At 41.6% G+C, this 20,331-nt stretch overlaps 3 protein-coding genes across 3 annotated transcripts in view; 2 read left to right on the top strand and 1 right to left on the bottom strand.

Annotated features, from left to right (window-relative positions):
- The window catches only part of ppp2r5b (protein phosphatase 2 regulatory subunit B'beta), a 36,842-nt gene extending 32,522 nt beyond the window's left edge, over positions 1-4,320 (top strand). The window contains exons 9-13 of the mRNA XM_022758355.1: positions 311-361; positions 464-583; positions 773-900; positions 2,113-2,214; positions 3,524-4,320. Of these exons, the coding sequence (XP_022614076.1) occupies positions 311-361; positions 464-583; positions 773-900; positions 2,113-2,214; positions 3,524-3,752 (630 nt within the window). The 3' untranslated portion in view covers positions 3,753-4,320. The remainder of the gene's footprint in view (positions 1-310; positions 362-463; positions 584-772; positions 901-2,112; positions 2,215-3,523) is intronic.
- Positions 4,321-9,659: 5,339 nt separating this feature from the next.
- Positions 9,660-12,772, top strand: LOC111231353 (glycoprotein hormone beta-5-like). The gene is made up of 3 exons (XM_022758413.1): positions 9,660-9,721; positions 10,688-10,889; positions 12,293-12,772. Exons 2-3 carry the CDS (start codon positions 10,689-10,691, stop codon positions 12,479-12,481), a joined length of 390 nt encoding a protein of 129 aa, XP_022614134.1. The 5' UTR covers positions 9,660-9,721; position 10,688; the 3' UTR covers positions 12,482-12,772.
- Positions 12,773-14,784: 2,012 nt separating this feature from the next.
- gpha2 (glycoprotein hormone alpha 2) lies at positions 14,785-15,527 on the bottom strand. The gene is made up of 3 exons (XM_022758414.1): positions 15,407-15,527; positions 14,983-15,167; positions 14,785-14,889 (listed from the first exon to the last, which is right to left on the bottom strand). The coding sequence occupies exons 1-3, from the start codon at positions 15,525-15,527 to the stop codon at positions 14,785-14,787; spliced, it is 411 nt and encodes a 136-aa protein (XP_022614135.1).
- Positions 15,528-20,331: the final 4,804 nt, after the last annotated feature.

Below are 20,331 nucleotides of genomic sequence, written 5' to 3'. Positions count from 1 at the left end.
TAAGACTCATGTTGTGAAAAACTGACATTATTTTTAATATTATTGCCAGTCACATGAACATCAAACATTATAATCAATATAGTCCTGTAAATAGTTCACCAATGTAAACTGTTGGTCATTCAACTCATTGACCAATATCAGCACAGTAAGAATGAGACTCAGTGCAAAGTTAACAGCATACTTGATAATGCTCTAGCCAGAGTATGAGTTAATGGAGATGGTGCAGATGGATGCCAGCCAGCCAGCTACCCTGCTGAGCTAATGGCTGCGGTGTTTATTTATATTCATGTGTTTCATATTCTCTCTGCAGATCATCAGAGGGCTGCTCAAGTACTGGCCAAAAACCTGCACGCAGAAAGAGGTGAGACGGCAGATTAAAAAAAACCAACACTTTGCTGCGAGCATCTTAACCTTTTTGTATTTTGTGTATAAAATGTGTGTGTTGTTGTGTATGTGTGTTTAGGTGATGTTCCTGGGGGAGATCGAGGAGATCTTGGATGTGATTGAGCCGTCTCAGTTCATTAGAGTCCAGGAGCCGCTCTTCAAACAGATCGCAGCCTGTATCTCCAGCCCTCACTTCCAGGTTAACACCACACCCCCTTTCTGCATTCAAACCATGCTGCAAACAGTAGTCAGTACCAATAAATGAGAGTCAACTCTTCTCTGTGTGTGTGTGTGTGTGTGTGTGTGTGTGTGTGTGTGTGTGTGTGTGTGTGTGTGTGTGTGTGTGTGTGTGTGTGTGTGTGTGTGTGTGTGTGTGTGTGTGGTTCAGGTTGCGGAGCGGGCACTTTACTTCTGGAACAACGAGTACATCCTCAGTCTGATAGAGGAGAACTGTCAAGTCATCCTGCCGCTGGTATTCGCCACCCTCTACAGAGTCTCCAAGGAGCACTGGAACCAGTCAGTGGCACAAACGAACACAAACACGCACAAATGAATGCAACTCTTAAGTCCATTAATAGTGTTTGTTTTTAGCTTTTGGTCGAATTGGGTGTAACCTTGAGCTCTATCACTGTTTTGATGGAAAATGACTGCATTTGAAAGCGCTCCCAGTCGCTCATCTGTCCAATCAGAGGGAGAGATGTGTTTTATGGGGAGCTCCAATCAGGATAAAAGCCATGGCACTGACCCTTATCTCATTTGGCAGATGCCTTAAAACGCCTCTGAAAGCTCAAACTGGGACCAGTGAGGAAGAATGCACCAAGTTTTTGATTGGCCTGTCGGTCACCTTATGTGAGGGGAAAAAAAAAAAAAAAAAGCAGCATCCAAAAAAAGTCATCTGGCCCCCCGCAGTCAGAGTGGAGCTGTGCAGTTTGGTCCCATTGCAACGTGCACCAATTTTGGAGGCAATAAATAATCTATTTAGCTCACAGACACCAAAAACACCCATGTTCCCCTTGTAGGTCATTCATTGTGGTGGCTCATGCTAACACTCAGTGATGGAATTATCATTATTATAATAAAAGAATACTCCATTACATTTACCAGCAAACTATACTTGAGTGTCACTAACACTCATTATAGAGAATGGTCCCTTCCAGAGTGTTATATTGTAATAAATAGCATCCTGTTAGATTATTATTACTGATGCATTAACATGTTAGCAACCGTCTAATGTTGCATCTTGTTAAAGTGGAGCAAATTGTGTCTATTTTATACACTGCTGACTTGTATGATTAACATCATTGTGTTATAACTGATCATATTTTTGGAAGTAAAATCTTTATCTGCAAAGCAGCGCGAACTATAGCTGTTGAATAAATGTATTGGAGTACATTATTTACTTAAAAGCAAGTGATATTTTATGGTACTTTACAAGTATAAAGTAGCATGGAAATGGAAATACTTAGTTACTCTCTTCCACTGCTAATACTTAGGAAGACTATTTACCATTTAGCTTCACAGCTGCTTCAAACTCTTTACAAGCCTCGTATCAACTAACAGGCTTATAACCTACCAGGGATACATGAATGTGTTATTATTCAGGCAACACATACGGTTGCCAGTGGTTCAGCCTCCCCCCAAAAACACAGGCTTTTCTGTCTCCTAACCCACAATCCCACGGGACAGATGATCGGCCAGATTAATTATGTTCTATCTCCGTCCCTCCAGGACCATCGTGTCTCTGATCTACAACGTGCTGAAGACCTTCATGGAGATGAACAGCAAGCTGTTTGATGACCTCACTGCCTCCTACAAAGTGGAGAAACAGAAGTGAGCATGACTCACTCTCTTTGTGTGTGTGTGTGTGTGTGTGTGTGTGTGTGTGTGTGCGTGTGTGTGTGTGTGTGTTTGTGTCACTGGATACAACAGTGACAACAAGAGGAAGAAATAGAAGGTTCTTAAGTCATGGTTGTTTGTTCCATTATCCATCACATTATATTTCTCATTGTAAGCATGTATCGCTTAGGTCATCTTTTGAACACAGACCACATCATGATTCCACTTTATTCATTTCCCCGTTTCAAACTCGAGGTATCGGGTAGTACTGGGGAACGAAATATAAAGGACACGTTCAGCATTTTGAGAAAAAAAAGTTGTATGTGTTTTCTTTCTAAGTGAAATTAGGAGATTCCTATCAGTTTTCGGTGTGTGTGTGTGTGTGTGTGTGTGTATAAAGTATGAAGGTGGAGACAGGATGTGTTCAGCCTAGCTTAGCATAAAGGCTGGGGAAGAAGCTAGCCTCTGATGTGTATACTCAAGTATACAGGTATACAGTATATACCCACCTGTGGGCAGAGGGATTTACCCCATATGTATCCAACAGTGCGATCATGTTACAGTCCTTCATGTATAGTCTGTGGTGTTTACTGTGCACAAGAGACATTTGTTCCCTGACTTTAGCTTTTCATAGGTACATAGGTACCCCAGTAAATCTGGCTCAATATGTCTCAATGTCTCAGGGTGTTGTTCCATGACCCACGAGCTTCAAGTTGACATGAATGCCACTATTTAACTAAAATTGTTAATAAGAAATAACTGTCTGACAGTGATGACAATGTTGTTACGAGCTGAAGGTATCAAAAGTAAAAGTACTTATAATTCAGAAAAAAGCCTCCTGTGAGTGTTACATCACTGCTCCAAAGGCATAATGGTGTCAAACCTGGCAAAGCAGACGCCACTGAGCCCTGCTGTTGTTTGCTAAGAAAAAGTTCCAGCATTTAAAAACTGAAAATTGTCATTTTGACATCTTTCTGTATAGGGAAAAAATAGCAAAAAATGTGCCAAAATGTTAAACCTCTCCTTTTAAAGGAACAGTTTCATGGAATTTAAAGGGCTGTAGTAAGAATCATAACATTTCCATTATTCTACCTTTATCTCTTCTCAAACCATTCTCTTTCTCCTTATCCTCCATTTCTTATTTGAACAGTCTTTACAACCACTACAACTGCTGCTCGACGAGGGCGAGAAATATACATTTTTTTTCCCCACGAGTCATTGGATGCATCATTAGGTTGTTCATCAGGTCTTTCAATCCTTTTCTCTTCATCCCTCTCTCCTTCTCTTCGACCTGCCCCTCCAGGGAGCTGAAGCGAGAGAGGGAGCGTGCAGACCTCTGGCGAGGCCTGGAGGAGCACCAGGAGCGCCGGATGCAGATGCTCACCGAGGCCGCCAGGAACCAGCGCAACCTCCAGGAGCGAGGCGAGAGAGGGGACCCGCCGACCCCTTCGTCCCCGCAGACGGCTCACTCCGACCAGCCCGAGCCCAAACCCAGCGGGGCCTCCTCTGGAGCCGGGGAGAGCGCCACCTAGGTGCCGCTCTGCAGCGATTGAATAACACAGGGGTTAGGGGACAGGGAGAAGACAAGAAGCTGATGGCGAAAGTGTTGGGAGACAGAGAAAGGTACAAAACATCTTCATCTATCTTGTATCATCGAGGAGGGAGCTTTTTATGAAAAAAAAAAATTTGAAAAAAGCGAACAAACTCAGTGATCCAAGATAAAAAAATGTACCTTTTTCCTTACGGAGTTGTGTGAAACTGGTTCACTTTTTGCTGTACACACATTACGTTGCAGATCAGAAGATGAATATCGTCCAAAAGTGCAGACTGGCATTTTAAAGTAAAGGCTGGTTTATTAAACTGCAGGTCAGTACCAAAAATCGGTAGCTGGCCTGCTTCAAACCTGCCTCATAATAAGAGATGAAATTTCTCTTTTGGTGCAACACTAACCGAGTTTAACATGTGTCTAACTTGTCTTAACATTTAACCAACCGAGTCTGTACTGTGCCTCGTATTTATCTTTTGGTCACAGATGCTTATTTCATGCGTGGATAGCACAATACATTAATAAACAAAAGAAGCAATTTCACACAAATGTCCCAAAATTATTGCCACACAGACCAGACCCACAAACCCTCACGCACACACAAAATTACACACACACACACACACACGCACACACACACACACACACACACACACACACACACACAAATCCAGGCACATATTTAGTGTAAATATGAGAAGACAGAGCTACAGAGATTGATCCAGGTCAAACAAATCTCACACACCAACAACCGATTGATGCAGCAAAATATTTCACACAAACCCACACGCCCATACTCGCATATACATACATACATACATACATACATACATACATACATACATATGTATTCACTCACACAGCTGGTTCTGGCGCTAACTCCTCTCCCATTCTGTCGGGTTCCACGAAAGGACGAGCCTAAAGTCCCTCAAGGTTAAATAACCACTGATGAAGATGATAATGATATAAAGTACAATAATGTTCCTTCTTCTTACTTGTTACTCTACTACTACTACTCTACTCTAAGTACTACTGATAATGATGATGATGATAATGTTTTTATATATATACATATGTCTCTGGATATTTCTGTTGTGTATTATGGGAGAAACACTAGTGTAGCAGATACCATAAAGGGGAAGGCCGGCTCGAATTCTGAATTCACATCACATGTTAACTGTATGACGCCATAATGTGAGTGCTGAAATTCAGCGGAATTCCCCTTTAACAGATCTTAAAGAGGGGAAGGAATGAGCCGGATTTGTGGTGGCTGGTTTTCTTTTATTTTGAAATTCTGGATTTTGGTGTCATGGTTGGGTGGACCTTAAAGGGGTACTGTGTAAAAATCCAAAAACATTCCACGTTTAAAGGTCATTACTATGTAATTTTTTAAAATTCTTTTTATTAAAGGTGCACTGTGGAGTTTTCTTGTAAACAAACATTCAGTGTTACATTGTGTGTATCCTTGAGGCCTAACAAATGCGTTGAATGCATTTCCAAAGCAAATTTCCGGCATGCTCCTGTGTGATAGAAACAAAAGGAGGACCCACTCATAACAACACCACTCCATAGCTCCACTAAAAACTCCATAGGGTACCTTTAATTTTGATTTTGAGGCACACAACAAGCCTTTCTTTGATTTTATCAAGTTGAAGTTGAGAGCCCCCCAGCCTACAACCAAAAATGAAACCAAGCTGATCAGTACGCCCACACCCAACACAGAGGTTACCAGAGGATGAATGAAGCGCACCACATGTGTCTCAAACCAAAAGAAAAGCACCACAGTCCAGCTGGATTTCTGAACCCAGAGCGTCTGTTCCTTTAGGCTCAGCAGACCTGACGCTGCTAGATGGCGACCATGACGATGATACATTTTTTTTTCGGTGTGAACCAACAAAAATCTGTTTATTCTTGTCTGATTATTATGATAGAGCGATGGGATAAAGAGAAGGTGAAAAAAAAACAGAAAAAAAAATTATTTTAGCAATATTTTCATTCTTTCAGGATAATCTGTGTGTTTTTAAGGGGGTTAAACAAGAAGTGGGTGTCACACTCAAATGTTTACCCCCCCACTCTTGTTTTTACTCCTGTTGCGTCCTTGATATTCACATTGTCTTAAAGGTACTTTCTGTGTAAATTTATTTGATGAAAAATGATTTTGCTTTGTAATTATGTTGTTTATTTTCTTGGTTTTTGTATGATCTTGTTCATTTTGTGGAAAACTGATACTGATGCTATTTATTTTCTATTTGATCAGGAAATGTAACCTTATTTGAAAATGATGGTCAGGTTGTGCGTGTGTGCATGCGTGCGTGTGTGCGTGCGTGCGTGTGCCTGCGTGCGTGTGTGTGTTGGTGTGCAACCAGTGAGTGAATCAGTGAGCAGGAGATGTGCGTAGATAGAGTGATTGAGAACGAGAGAAAACTATTCTCTCTTTGCTTCTTTTTCTCTCTCTCTCCTTCTCTCCTTCCTGAAGGACAGGGTTTGAATCCGAATGTATCGTAAAACAAATCGATTGTTTTTTTGACGCTTGAGATGCAGAGATACTTGTCGGCTGCTTCGTAACCAAACATTCAGAAACTCTTCAGACCAGCAGTTTTTCAAAACACTCACTTCAAATCACGCCTAAGTCAACAAGGTTTTGAAATCCATTGAACTTGCAGCTCTCAGATTTGGCACTTTAAGTTTCATTGAGTTAATGAGTGTTGTTTATGTTTCAGGCTTGGTGTTCGGGCTGTGGTCACACCTCATCTGTCTCTGCAGCGTTGCATTGCATTTCAATTGCAGGTGTTGAATCCAACATCCAGTTTACGACTTCCAAAACATTTGTCAGTCAGACAAAATATCACGAGAAAGGTCAAGGTTCACTGATCTTTTTCAGAAGTTTACATTCAAATGTCATGGTCTTCATCAGGGGATGGAGCTGCTCGGCTGTCCTGGACATAGCTCAGTGGTCATGTTGTATCTGGTGTTCAGAATGAGACATCTCCATGACAACTGAGCAAACTCCATCTGCTGATGAAGGCTGTGGCATATGATTGAAAGCTAGAAATCGGAGCCTGAGTAAAGATTATTAACACTTATTCTACAGGCTCCTAGCTATTTGACCCCTTCGAACAAAAACAGTGCATTCCAGTTGGGCACTCAACTTCAAAAATACAAAAGAGAAAAACATTTGAGGAAAATCAGGAACATAAATTACTTACTACAATAAAACTGTTTTGTTTTCTTCTCCTTTTAATTAACTTGTGACCCATCAGATTAATCTTATGACACCCTGTCGGGTCCTGACCCCAAGGTTTGGAACCACTGACATATGCCTCTCTTTTCCCAAAGTACCACAGTGCTGTAATTTTTCTCTAGTTGTTTTTTTTTTTCTGCACAGAACAGGAGAGTAGATGTGCAATAATTGGGTATGCATTGATGGATTAGGTGTAATAGTGGCCTCAAAGCAGTGAACACCTCAATACCTTCACCTGCAGACACCATGTGGCTGCAGATCAAAACAAACAAACCTTCCTGTTTAGTTGGATTTCAAACGTTGTTTTGATTCAGGCAAAAAAAAAAAAAAAACATACTCAAAAACACAACCGAAAAGAGACAAAACTTGACCTCGCTGTCATAAAACTCAGCTTTCTTTATGATTTTGTTTTGGCTAGCTTATTCACAAACCCTCTTGATTGTTATTGTCAGTCAGTCAGCTGACTCGGGGAAAAAAGAACCTCAGCTCCCACTGTTCTAGAATTCTCAATGATATCGATCAATAATATTCCTCAGTTCTAGAATCCCGTCATCCGTTCTAGAACTGCTCCGGGAACAGGAAGCGAGGGGAAGAGAGAGTGTTCGTAGAGAGCTCCGGTATCGCCTCACAGACAGCCATCCAGCGCTGCTCTCATTCACCGTCACGTCTCCTCTCTGCGGCCGCTTTCAGCCGAGTTTAAACAAATGCTTTAAATCAGAGTGGAGGTGTGACTGCGATGAAAGCAGCAGGTAAAGATGAAAACAGAGGAGGAGAATGACAGAGGAAAGAAAATACATAGAGTTAGACACGATAGAATGGCAATAAGTCAGAGCAACAGTAACAGAATGAAAATATAATGTTACCGAAACCTACAACCGCATTACGTAGCAATTTCACTGAATTTCTAGATTTGCACTGTCTGCCCAATGGTCTGTGTTTGTTGTGTTGAAGAAAAACCTTAGAGAAGATGATAAAGACGATGCAGAAGAAGAAGATGTATATTTTGGGGACCAACACAGCGGTGGGGGGGGTTTGAATGTAGAGAGGCTTACTACTGTACGTGACATTACAGGGGGGTGTAGAATGGAGAAAAAAAAAAACTATGTGCTAAAAATGAAACTTCACTTTGAGAAACACTCCTGGAGTCTGTGCTGGTTTTTTTTTGTGTGTCATCCTTTTTGTCTCTGTGGCTGAGAATAACTCCAACTCCTCTCACTGATAATTGGTCATCATGAGTCATGATGTTCATAACTTAAAGCTGCAGTAATCAATGTTTTTTATGACTTTCTGTCCTCTTTTAGCTCCTTGTTTTGTCATTAAGCCCCCAGACTGCACTGTTATCACACCACATTTCCGGTTGCAGGCAGCTTTTATCAGCAAAAAAAAGCTCTGATGAACCAACTAGAGCGCCTGCCCAGCACCGAGCTACACGCTGGATAAAGTTAGCAGCTAGCTGGTGACCGTAGTGAAACGTTGGCGGCTAAAGAGCCTGCTATTTCTCTCAGGTGTCGGCCGAGACCAAAACAGAGCTAAAACAAGCGTGAATTTTGGAGTTACTTTCATCAGGTGTCCAGAAACTCAACTCTTCCTGAAAGCTTTGTTGCTGGATGTGTGCACGGTCAACTGTTTGCTTTCATGTTAGCCATATCAACTTTATAAAGAGATGGTATGTAAGTGTGATGTTTTCATCTTGTTTTGCTTCCAAATGGTCGAAAGATGAATTCATGCAGGTTTAATCTCTTAACACATGTATTTTGAAGACTATACAAAAGGGGAACAATACTCACCAAACTGCTTCAAATGCTATGTTTAGTTTTTTTTTTTTTTTTTGAGGCAACCACTGACTTTAATTAATTTCCATATAACTGATTATTGTTGTGTAATCCATCACAATTGGCATCAAACCTGCAAAGTCTGCTCAGAGTGACCGTACTGTTGCTTTGTGACGCAGTTAATCTGCATATTTGGAAGATTTCATTGTATTACAGTATGATGCAGCAATGAATGGAAGAAAACAATGATTGCACTGAAGATTGGCAAAAACATAATAGCAAGGTTTGTTCAATGGTTAGCTGCGATATAGTAGAAGTTCCTTTTAGTAAGTGGGTTAAAACATGCAGAAACACTGGGACTTTAAGAACAAGAATGCCCATGTAACAGGAGAGGAGAGGATCACATCATCTGGTTTATTCCCTTCATTTTGAAATTAACTTTGAAATTATACATATATACAGTACATGGTCAATGTACTGTATATATGTAACTATAGTTTCAAATGTTTTAAATTGTCCAGTAAAAGTTTTTATATTCAAATGACCAATCCTTTGTCAGAATAACTGTCAGATTGAGCACTGACATTGCTGACATCATTGGGAGTAGACTAGTTGGATAAAGAACTACACACACACACACACACACACACACACACACACACACACACTCTCACACTCTCACTCGCACACAGAGAGATACAAGCTGAGGTTAAGAAAACATAGACAAGCATCAGTATTTTCCAGGGAGTATCCATTATTTCGGAATTGGGGTCTCTAATGGTATTTCATTGTAATTGCTATGATGTCAGAGTGTCCGTCCGCCCTAATGGCCTTCTAAAAACAACAACAAGGACAGATTGGTTCCAGTCACTGGTTGTTGTCTGGGTAGAGAGACACAGGAGTCCAGCAGCTCAAATCTCTGCAAGATCTTCAGCTGAAAAGGTGAGAGGTGTTTTTTAAACATCTATTAAGTTAGTCAGGGCGGGTATGTAGCTTTAGACTTTGACTAAAAATTATTTAAAGAGACTTTGAGGTGATTCAGGAACAAAGCATGTACATAATTATGTTAGTGGACTATTTTACATCACAGATAGTGTAGTTTCATAGCCCATAGCCGTTGTACTCCCAGAGAACACACTGTGGCTTTAGTGCTTATGTAAGTATCCCACGTCATGTTTTTATTTCTGTTATATTTCTATAACAAGTGAAACATTCTGTGATTCCAGTTGTTTCAGTACAGTCTAAGAGGGTTTGCTTGAAAAATGTGCAGAATAATTAAGCAGATGTCTCCAGCAGCATCAGGGAAATGACTCTCGATTCTGATTCAAAGAAAAGGAGAGAAACTGCTGCTTTTCATGCGAGTGAAATTAAATAACCGCCACGTCAGATTTGACATTTAACATAGTTCTGCATTGAAATTCTAAATTCATTTGTTTAAATTAAATTAAATTTGCGATTCTATTAAATTTGCCAATGAATACTTTCTGCAGTGCACAGGTCAGTGGTGCTGTCGGCTGCAGTAGCTCAAACAGACACTAGAGGGAGGCGTGAGTTATGCTGAATGTCAGACTGTGTTGGATACTGAGCACTTCCTACAGATGTGAACTGTTGGAAATAAATGACCTATAAGTAAACATTTATCTACTTTAAGAGACCAAATTGAATATTTAAGTGTGTTTTGGTTATTAATACACAGGAACTGAGTTACTTTCAGGCCCAATGATTCATTGATGATAACATTCATTGTCTTTAATAAATAAGACCTTTGTTTCCTCACTAACAATGTTAACGTTTACTGTGTCACACTGAGGCAGGTCACTTGTAGCTGAAGTATAATGGCACATAAAAACTTGAACAATAAAAAGTAAAAGTTACTCTCTTTATTTCACTCTCTGACACCATACCCAGCATGCATCTCCGCCCTCTGTCCCTCTCTTTCTTCCTCCTCCTGGTTGCCAAGGCAGCTGTGGTGTGTGTTACCGTGACAACCACACTCCACGGTTTCCGAGGGTGCGCGGTGCGAGAGTTCTCCTTTGTGGCCCAGAAGCCTGGCTGCAAGGGACTACGCATCACCACCGAGGCCTGCTGGGGGCGCTGCCACACCTGGGAGGTAACGCGCACACACACACACGCTCACACACTCAGTAAAGAGGCATTTCATCTGTTACATTTAGCCGATGAAGGAGACCCACTTTTTTTTTCCCTCTGCTATTTCTGAAAGCTTCCATAATACTGGAATCATGAAAGTTTAAATGAATGATTAATGACCCAGGATTCACTCCAAACCATAAGAAGGCTGATGACCCACTCTCAGCTCTGACCCATATGTCACTGTCATTAAAGATGCTCAAATCCCTCCAAGTTGGGTGGGTTAGTGAACTTTTACTGAACTTGTTCTACTTCGCAGAGATTCAAATTTTTTACCTCAGAGTGATTGAAAAACCAAGTTTAGTGGGTCAGGAACTCAGAGAATCAGAGCTCCTTCTCCTCTAAAGACTTTGACAGGAGAGATCACTCAGTCACATGGCAGGAGGTCAAACGACTGATCAAACAAAACAAACAAAACCCCCAACCCTCTCAAGGTACACTTACTACTCTTTTTTCCAGGGCTTTTTCTACTGCATCTCATGGTCTTTGCACGATAGTAAAAGAAAATCTTAAGTCATGCTCCACTCATTACCTTTCTTTCCTGAGCCTTTAACTGCATCACACAGTCTGCCATGGTGGATAGAGTTTGCTCATTTAACAAAAAATGAAAACTCAAGGCCCACTGGCTAATTCCTCCTGCGGCTTTCAACCACATCTCATAATCTTCCTCAGAAGAGAGTGCTCTGGCAGTGAAAGCTCAGGGGAAAGTCAGTACGTGGACCTTGAGTTAATATTTTCAGAAAATGTCATGCTCAAATTTAATCAACACATGCTCACAAAATGTGGACAAATGGTCTGAGAAGCAACTTTGTTCTTTTTTTTATCACAAAGAGAAAGAGAGACTTTGATAAGAACAGTTTGTGAGAGTTAGATGCTGCGCTGTTTCTGCCGTTAACAATGTCAGTGCAACCTGAGTGGTTACACTCAGGTTGCACTCCTCCACCACATTAAGCGTGCCATCAGCTGCTGTGATCCCACAGACTTCTTTTAGTTTATTACCTTCAAAGTTTTAAGCGTGATGTCAGCTAGGAAAGAAAAGAGGAGCATTATTCAGTCTGTGATCGGACTTTTCTTGCCTGAGAGCTTAAATCCATTTGGCGCGTTTTAAAAGACACATGTAGCTTTTTATCTGCTTCTTTTATTTTATTTTCTCAGTCTTAGACTTTCTGTGTGCTGACACTGTAACACAAATATCAGAAACGTTGTTGCATTCACTGACAAAAGTTTTTGTTGGTAAATTGGAAAGAAGTTCTAGTCAAAGGTCATACCTGTAACCAGTGTTGCGTGTGTGTGTGTGTATGTGTGTGTGTGTGTGTGTGTGTGTGTGTGTGTGTGTGTGTGTGTGTGTGTGTGTGAACCCTGCAGAAACCAGTGCCGGATCCCCCCTACATCCAGCGACACCACCGTGTGTGTACGTACAGCCGTACCCGCCACATGACCGCCCGGCTGCCGGGCTGCCAGCCCAATGTGTCCCCTCTCTACCACTATCCCATGGCCCTGCACTGCCACTGTGCCATCTGCTCCACACAGGACACAGAGTGTGAGACCTTCTGAGGGACAGAGCAGCACTTTCAGCAGACAGTGTTAAAGTGTGTCACTGACATGAATGACACAGGTTAAAAAGATGGAATCAAGGTATTTGAGGAGGTGGGGGACTTCCTGAGGGGTTATGACAGCGAGACGTGTTAGCAAGAAGATTATTTAGAAAAGGCCTTGGATGAAGGATACTTGACTAAAAGTTATCCCCCCTGTAGACTGAAGAACATGTGTGTGTGTCAATATACAGCATATGTCTGTAGGAAAGGAGAAATGAATGAAATAAAAATAAGGATCAGAATATTAGAATAAGACTTCTGTGATTCTTTTGCCTTTGTAATGTTAACACTGAATTTAAAAACATTTAGAGACATATGTGTAAAACTATTATTATTATTATGTATATCAACTGTAGCTTTGATTATAATCTAAAATCAGAAAGGTTAGTGTTACATACATTCTGAGTTTCAACTATTTGTACTGTATCTGCTTAACATGGCCAAATTACCAACAGCTGCCTGGGGCCCCAGGCCCTCATATTCACCAAAACATTACAATTTCAACTGAATTTGAAATGACAAATGGCCCTTTTTTAATCGAGTCCTGTATTAATCTTAAGGCTCAAAGCTTTACTGTGACACAAAATTAATACTATATAATAGTGGCATAAGTTTATATTGTCCTCACATAATGCAAATTACTTTGAAAAATCTGTGTAATTTGTGTACTTGAAGATGACGGGGCACATACACAATATTATTCACAGAAAAATGCTAGTCGTGGTCAACTGGGACCCACAGCTTATTTGTGGCCCAGCAGGGCCGTGCTGTGTATCATCCACTGTGTGTTGAAACTAACACACGGTATTTGACTCTATCCATTCTCATCAGACTGTGAAAAAGTAATAACTGATAACTGCTCATTGCTAGCCAGCAGAGGATGCTTGACAAATCCTCCACCAGCAGTACACACACTGTGTGTGTGTGTGTGTGTGTGTGTGTGTGTGTGTGTGTGTGTGTGTGTGTGTGTGTGTGTGTGTGTGTGTGTGTACTGCTGTTGTAAGTAATGTCAGTGACACTGCAGGGACTCTCCTCCCTTTTGGGGACAAAATTCAAGTCGCCACAATGTAAGTTATAAGATTTAAGGCTTTAAATGGGTTTAAGGTTCATGTTTGTCATGTGTGTGCAGTGAGAAGTAAAGGAAAGGCCCACACAAACCACTAACAGCTGCAGATCAGAAATTTATTGAAACACAATTTCATCACAAACTGTACAGTGCATTCTTTCTCTTTTCATTTCATTGATATTGAACATTCTTTGGTTTTATCAATAGATATTATTTACAAAATGTCTTTCAGTTCAAATTCATAAATATAAATAAAATTTGTACATTCTTTAGTCTCTTGTCTGTGATTAGTGGTTATTGCAAAGAATGAAACTATTTATTTGTATGACCTTTATGTTGATTCCAAATGTTGACAATATATTGACTTTTCTGTTTAATATGAGTCAATGAAGAGATGACTGAACTGTATTATTCTCGTTCATTTTGATGTATTTCAAAGTATAGAAGAAAAGGTGAAACCAGTGAGTTTGATTATAAGTCTCTGTTGCTACTGAGTCACTAAGTGTGTTTTTATTTCTAGCTGCTTACAGTAAATCAAATGTTTGCCAAGCCTCGAAGCAAAATATAGAAAAGGTTCAGTTTGTGTGACAGAATGGTTTATACTGCCTTTAACACAAATGCGTGTCAATCAAGTTTTCTAGAAGAGCAACCCTTACGCCACATTTTACACAAGCACACACAAGGAAACATGCAAACATACACACACACACACAGACAGACAGACACGCAAAGACGCACACAATTGCGCAAACAGCACGTCTTTGTGCACATCCAATAGTTTGAATTTTGCATTTCAATTTTAAAGTACCGCGTGTCGGGTCCAGAGCTAATTTCACTCTGCCTGAAGGAAGTTCACTTGGTTTTAGTAGAAAATTTCAGTCACATTATTTAATTAGTCCTACAGAGATGTTTCTATCTTTCCATCATTTTCTCTAAAGCTTCTTTTCATTCTTAAAGAAAACAAATGAAGGACTCCCTGGTTTTGACAGGAGCATGGTGGGAAGGCCAATTTGTTTTCAATCAAATAAGTTCAAGTGAATTTTTCCTCAACATTCAAAACAGGTCGACAAACTGCAGATAGAAAAAGTAGATAGTTACTGGTGCATCAATGAAACTCTTGTATTTCTGTCATTTAAACTGTAGTTTGGTTCTTATCCCGGTCAACAGTTGCCACACAGCTTTACTGTGCTGATGTGTCAGTAGCGGGACTTGCGGCACATGTCGCAGCGACACGCCTTTGCCGTCAGGATCTCGATTTCGTCATGGTGACGGCCACGAGGGCAGTCCAGGCGAACTTTGACCTGAGGGGACACAAGATGCACGCGAACGTGAACAAAAACAAATAGAAACTGAATGCTGTAGTTCATGCGCAGCAGCCTCCCTCCGCTCCTCACCTTGGCGTCCTTGCTGATGGTGCAGCATTGTGAGGCGGAGGTGATGTTGTGGGTGAAGTTGGAGGCCACCAGGACGGAGTATCTGGACGGGAAGGCGCTGGACTCGCAGTAGCCCACGCAGGCGTAGACCAGATGGGTGCCTTTACACGTGCTGCGGCGGTCACTGCGGATGGTCACGTTGAAGGCTGGAGATGAGGGAAACGACAGAGGGATGAGCGAGGGTGGATGAGTGGAACATCACTGTCGTCATTTCTCACACATCCTTTCATATAAACAGCAGCATCAAGGTTATTAGTCCCAACCGGAAGAACTGGTGAAGATACTGTTCTCAAGACCACATTACCCATAAAGCCTGTTTCTTTCCTGCCAATGGGGGACACTGTGAGTGATTTTTAAAACTGTGCACTGTGCATGTGTAACTCACGGTAAAGGTGACAGCCAGGGGTGAGGCCTTCGTAGCTCCATCCAATTGGAGAGAGGAGCAGCAGCAGCGACATCACTGGTAGGACCAGCAGACAGAGGTGCGAGGTCATGCGCAGAGACATCTGGACGGCAGCCTGGAGGGGTCTAAACAGAAAACACACAAACCAAACGCCTCGTTAGACTTTGAAAAAATGAAAATCATTTTCGGTTTAACTGCTGTCATACGTTCATGGACATATACAGCCTGTGATGAATGGTTCAAGGTTGTAGATCCAAACTCATGTCTCAACCTGGGGTGATCACCTGCTGCTGTGTTGCCCAGAGCCCCCTCCTTTATCCACGCAAGGTGATTTCCCATCCTGCAGGTCTGCCTGTGTGTCACTCAGTTGAGTAAGAACGAATGTGAATAAAAACAATACCGTCTTTACCTTCTCAATCTGCCTCATTTAACAGCTACCTGCTGACACACGTATGTACACAATTTTAGCTCTGACTCGTATGAATGTACACGTAGCTGTGCACATGAGAAAACTCCCACAATCAGTGTATCACCATGAATAAAAGTCTTAGAATAGAGACGGTGTGAAGGATCCTGTGTGTGTCTGTGTTTTCCACATGATCATGTTTATATGTCCTACGTGCACACATGCAGGCATGGGTGTTCATGCATGCACGTGCTCACGTGCCCCCCCCCCATACACACACACACACACTCACACTCCAACACGTGTGTCAACAATAAAGTCATATTTTCCTGGGAATTTGGGGATCCTGACCCTTGCCCTCTAAATTGGCGGCTCTTTCCATCTCCGTTTCCCTCCGGCGGGAGTGCTGGGACTCGCCGTTGTGGTGATGGTGGAAGAGCCCTGGGGACGCCATTAACGCTGCTAGTACGAGCAAATTAACGGGTCAGGACTGTGTGTGTGTGTGTGTGCGTGAGGCCATTAACCCCCCGTGTCAGCTAGTGGGGCAGGGGAAATGCCCGGCTTTTTCCTCTCATGTGGGGTTTCCACGCCTGAAGGTTTGGTTTGTCTTTGAGGAGAGTGGGTTGTAATTCACTACACGCCACTTTGGGAGGTGACAGTGGGAGGGCTGGCGTTCAAGACCACCAAAACAGCCTACAGAATATGTACACCCTGGAAAAGTTAAGACCCTTCAAGTGCTTGTAACAAAAATCTGTACACACACACAAACGCATTCTCAAAATCCTGTTGTCAGTGCTGCCTGTTCATCATTTAAAGAGTGTGTAATAAGATATTATGACACAAAGTCAACACACTGGCCATCCTCACATCAGTGTCACGAGCTGGCGCTTAAAGATTTGGGATCATGCATCTTTTGAACCATTCAAAACTGCTAAAAGATCTTTATTTAAAACTACCTCCAAACATGAAAAAAACATCGTACACCCTTTCTAAAACTCCAAATCATCCTCCATTGTCTTAAATTCAACTGACATTGTTTGAATAATTCAGGTACTGACCTGGAAGTTGCAGCAGACCAGTTTATCTTATATAATACAAACAATAAAACTTAAAATTGATGTTATATAATTGCTGTTTGGACTCTCCGCATCAAGTGCAAGCATCCTTTTTGCATTAAATAAATAAAGCCTTAACAGAGGAAAATACATTATAAAAAGACCAAAGAAGAAGTTGATGCATTTTGTCTTGTCTGATATATTTAAACATATATTCTGAAAGTTTTTATTCTTAGTTTTACAAAAAAACCTCATTAAAGTAAGAAAGAAATGTGTTATTTTAAAATAGAACCCTCTAAACCCTGAAAAACTCTCTCCACAAACTGCAACATTTTACTATCAACAGTTAACAAATGTGTTGTCTTTGTGCAGCTGATAAAAAAGCATACAAGTCTGCAGAATTACAATGCAAAGACGTGTGAAATACTCCCTCAAATCCTCAACATTTCAACTTAATCTGACTTGTGCAATTTTTTTTTTTAAAATGCAAAAAAAAACATCCCCTTAAATCTGTAAGAAAGCAACAATCCTGCAGACAAATCACAGACTTTTAAGGTCTATTCCACCAACTGAAGTTTAATCCAGCTGTAAAAGTGAGCTGGGTCTTACCTGAAGACGTAGAGTGGAGAGTGCAGCTTCTGGAGTGCAGGGCAGGTGTGTGGACTGACAGGTGTGTGTGAGTGTGTCTCCTCTGAGCCTCATGCAGGGCTATAAGTAACACAGGTAAGGCACTTATAGCTCTGGACACACCCACAATCAGAGAGCTGAGTATCTGAATCTTTTTTTTTTTTTTTTTTTTTCAACAGGTTCCTCTTTGTCTTCTTCTCCACTCCTTCTACCTGTGCAACAAAACACGTGAAATTCTCCAGAAATATTCAAATGGCCTGAAACTTCTTTGTACTTTCCCCTGGACTGTGTTCACATCTCTGCCTCCCTCCACCCTCCCCATCCATCCTCGCGCTCTGTTTTAAACCTTCAGGGGGACCGCTGCTGTGACACAGAGGAAAACTAGATAGGTTTTCCATCAACACACCGCCACAATAGTAAGAACACACACAGCTTTACCTCACACGCATGCACGTGCATGGAGACGCACACATGTTTGCATAAAAGCACACATGCACGCACACAAACTAATATTCTAGGCCTCGGCTGCCAGTTGATACACACTACAAGTTAACTAATAAACTAAACTGAATGGGAGACCTCACACACACACACACACACGGACGGACACACACACACACGCACACGCACACGCACACACACACACACACACACACACACACACACACACACACACACACACGCAAACACACATACAAAGTCTGCCTGGGTTTTCCATTTGTGGCTGCAGGAGGAAGGGCAGGGTCGGGTCAGAAGATATTGTAGGTCTTGGTGTGTGTGTGTGTGTGTGTGTTGTGTGTGCTGGCACATGGTGGGTATATTTGGGGAACGCCTGGCTCTGCTTCTCCTCTTCTTTGTCTTGAACAGAGGATGTCAGCTTAGCAACCGCCCTCTCCAAACTGCAGCGGGTAAAGACATTCTTTTAATTCGATTATTTGTTGCCGCAGTATCTGTAAGCTTCAGTGACGCGTCTCGAGGGTCAGATCAGACCACTGATGAGTGTCTCTGTCACTCCTCATATGTTTTACTTCTTTAAAAGTGTTGCCAAAGACCCAAAATGGGTTTCCTTTGTTCTCGTTTGGTGGGTCTCCACATGAAACTGGGTGAAGGAACAAATGTCTTAGTTGCTGGAGCAGCTATCCAGCCATCAGAGGAGGGGGGGGGGGCTCTATATAAAGTTCCTCCCCTTAGGTTACTTTTTGGCTTTTTCCATGTCTTCCTAAAGAGTTTGGGCTATGTTGGGAGTCACTGCTGTTGTGGGCCTGCAGAGCCCACTGAGACGCTGAAGCCCACTGACACTGGGCCATTAAAATAAACGACCTAACTCTCTGTCTTTCACAGAACTTATTAATCAAAACTGATTCAAGAAGTCAAGAAACTCATTAAACGATACGATCACAATCGACAAAACAGCTGGAGGTGAACCAGAGCACATGATTCAAACTCACTTTGTTTCATCCTCAGCTACTTTGGTTTGGACTCCAGATGCAGTAATCCTCGTTTCAGTGGATGTTTTTCTATTTGTCCTCTATCCTGAATCAAACTCAGCAGGTCTTCATGGGCCAGCACAAGACCGTTCCTGCAGAAATCAAATCATTTCTCTGTATTTGACTAAAAAATCTTGTTAAAATGTAAGTGCAGAAATCTGCTTGGGAAGTGAAATATGTTGAGCTGTTTCCACAATAACTCTCTACAAATGAGTGTCTGTCTTTTGAAACAGGAAAAAAAAAGGTAGGTCACTGCAGTAGACTCAAATAAAAATCGTCTTGACTTTTGGAGATTCTTGAGATAAGTTGATTTGATTTGTAAAAAGGTGGAATAGTCTAATTATTCAGGCAGCTTTTTTTCACTTCAGATTTGAAGACTCAGTTACAGTTACAGACTTATTGTCAACAAATTCCACAAAACACACAATGAATTCCTCTAATTCACTATTAATCCTGTCTGTGTAGTCAGAGCTTCATATAGATTCAACCTCTGTGTCAGAGCTCCACAGCTATTAAAAACACATCAGAGAGCCACACTGTTACACTGGGTGACATGTTCCTTCATTACCATTAACACACACTGTATAGTTTATTTTGACTGAATACACCTCTTTGCTGATGTATACTCATTAGAGCACCAAATGTGTATTAATCCACAGCTGAAAATAGTCCCCAACAAATGGACAGTTCACTTGTGTTTGAGTAACGTCTGCTAAAATCCACAGTGTCTAGCCATTTTGGGAAATAACTGAGCCTTTATTCAACCATATAGATGTATTTGGGAGCATTTTCAGCAGGCTTCCAGTGCTGCACATTCATTCATACCCACACTCTCTCTCTCTCTTGCTCTCAAACACACACACACACACACCTTCTAACGAAAACACAATTATCATCTTACGGCCCCTCTACCCCAAACATTCCCAATCCAGTTGTGTCAATGGAAAACGGAATGTGTGACATCATCAGCTAAACCCCCCCACCTACACACACACAAATACACAAAACTATTAGTGTGTTGACTGTAAGTTGCATGGAAGGCCGCAGTGTGTGTTTCCTCTGATTCCATGCCAACCAGAGAGAGAGAGAGAGAGGTAAAGATACTATACATCTGAATGGGCCACAGCACCTCATCGGGAGAGAGAGACATGAATGAACTTTGTTAAACTGGAGACTCTCTTGTAGTAGAAATACACACACACACACACACACACACACACACACACATTACTGCAGTGTGACTCAGCGGGGTGACTGATGTTTGTATCGCTCAGTGGCCCCGTCGCTCTCGGCTGCCGTGGAAACTGTGGCGTCTTGAATAACTATAATATC

Source organism: Seriola dumerili, unplaced genomic scaffold, assembly GCF_002260705.1.
Source record: "Seriola dumerili isolate Sdu_G_001 unplaced genomic scaffold, Sdu_1.0 BDQW01000295.1, whole genome shotgun sequence".
Taxonomy (NCBI): domain Eukaryota; kingdom Metazoa; phylum Chordata; class Actinopteri; order Carangiformes; family Carangidae; genus Seriola; species Seriola dumerili.
Note: the sequence above shows the minus strand (reverse complement) of the source record. Positions and strands in the feature narration are given on the sequence as shown.

Coding starts and splice junctions, on each gene's coding strand:
- gpha2 (XM_022758414.1), bottom strand. CDS start 15,527: ATGTCTCTGCGCATGACCTCGCACCTCTGTCTGCTGGTCCTACCAGTG. Junction 15,168..15,406: donor CCCTGGCTGTCACCTTTACC/GTGAGTTACACA, acceptor CCTCATCTCCAG/CCTTCAACGTGACCATCCGC. Junction 14,890..14,982: donor CCATCAGCAAGGACGCCAAG/GTGAGGAGCGGA, acceptor GTGTCCCCTCAG/GTCAAAGTTCGCCTGGACTG.
- LOC111231353 (XM_022758413.1), top strand. CDS start 10,689: ATGCATCTCCGCCCTCTGTCCCTCTCTTTCTTCCTCCTCCTGGTTGCC. Junction 10,890..12,292: donor GGCGCTGCCACACCTGGGAG/GTAACGCGCACA, acceptor TGAACCCTGCAG/AAACCAGTGCCGGATCCCCC.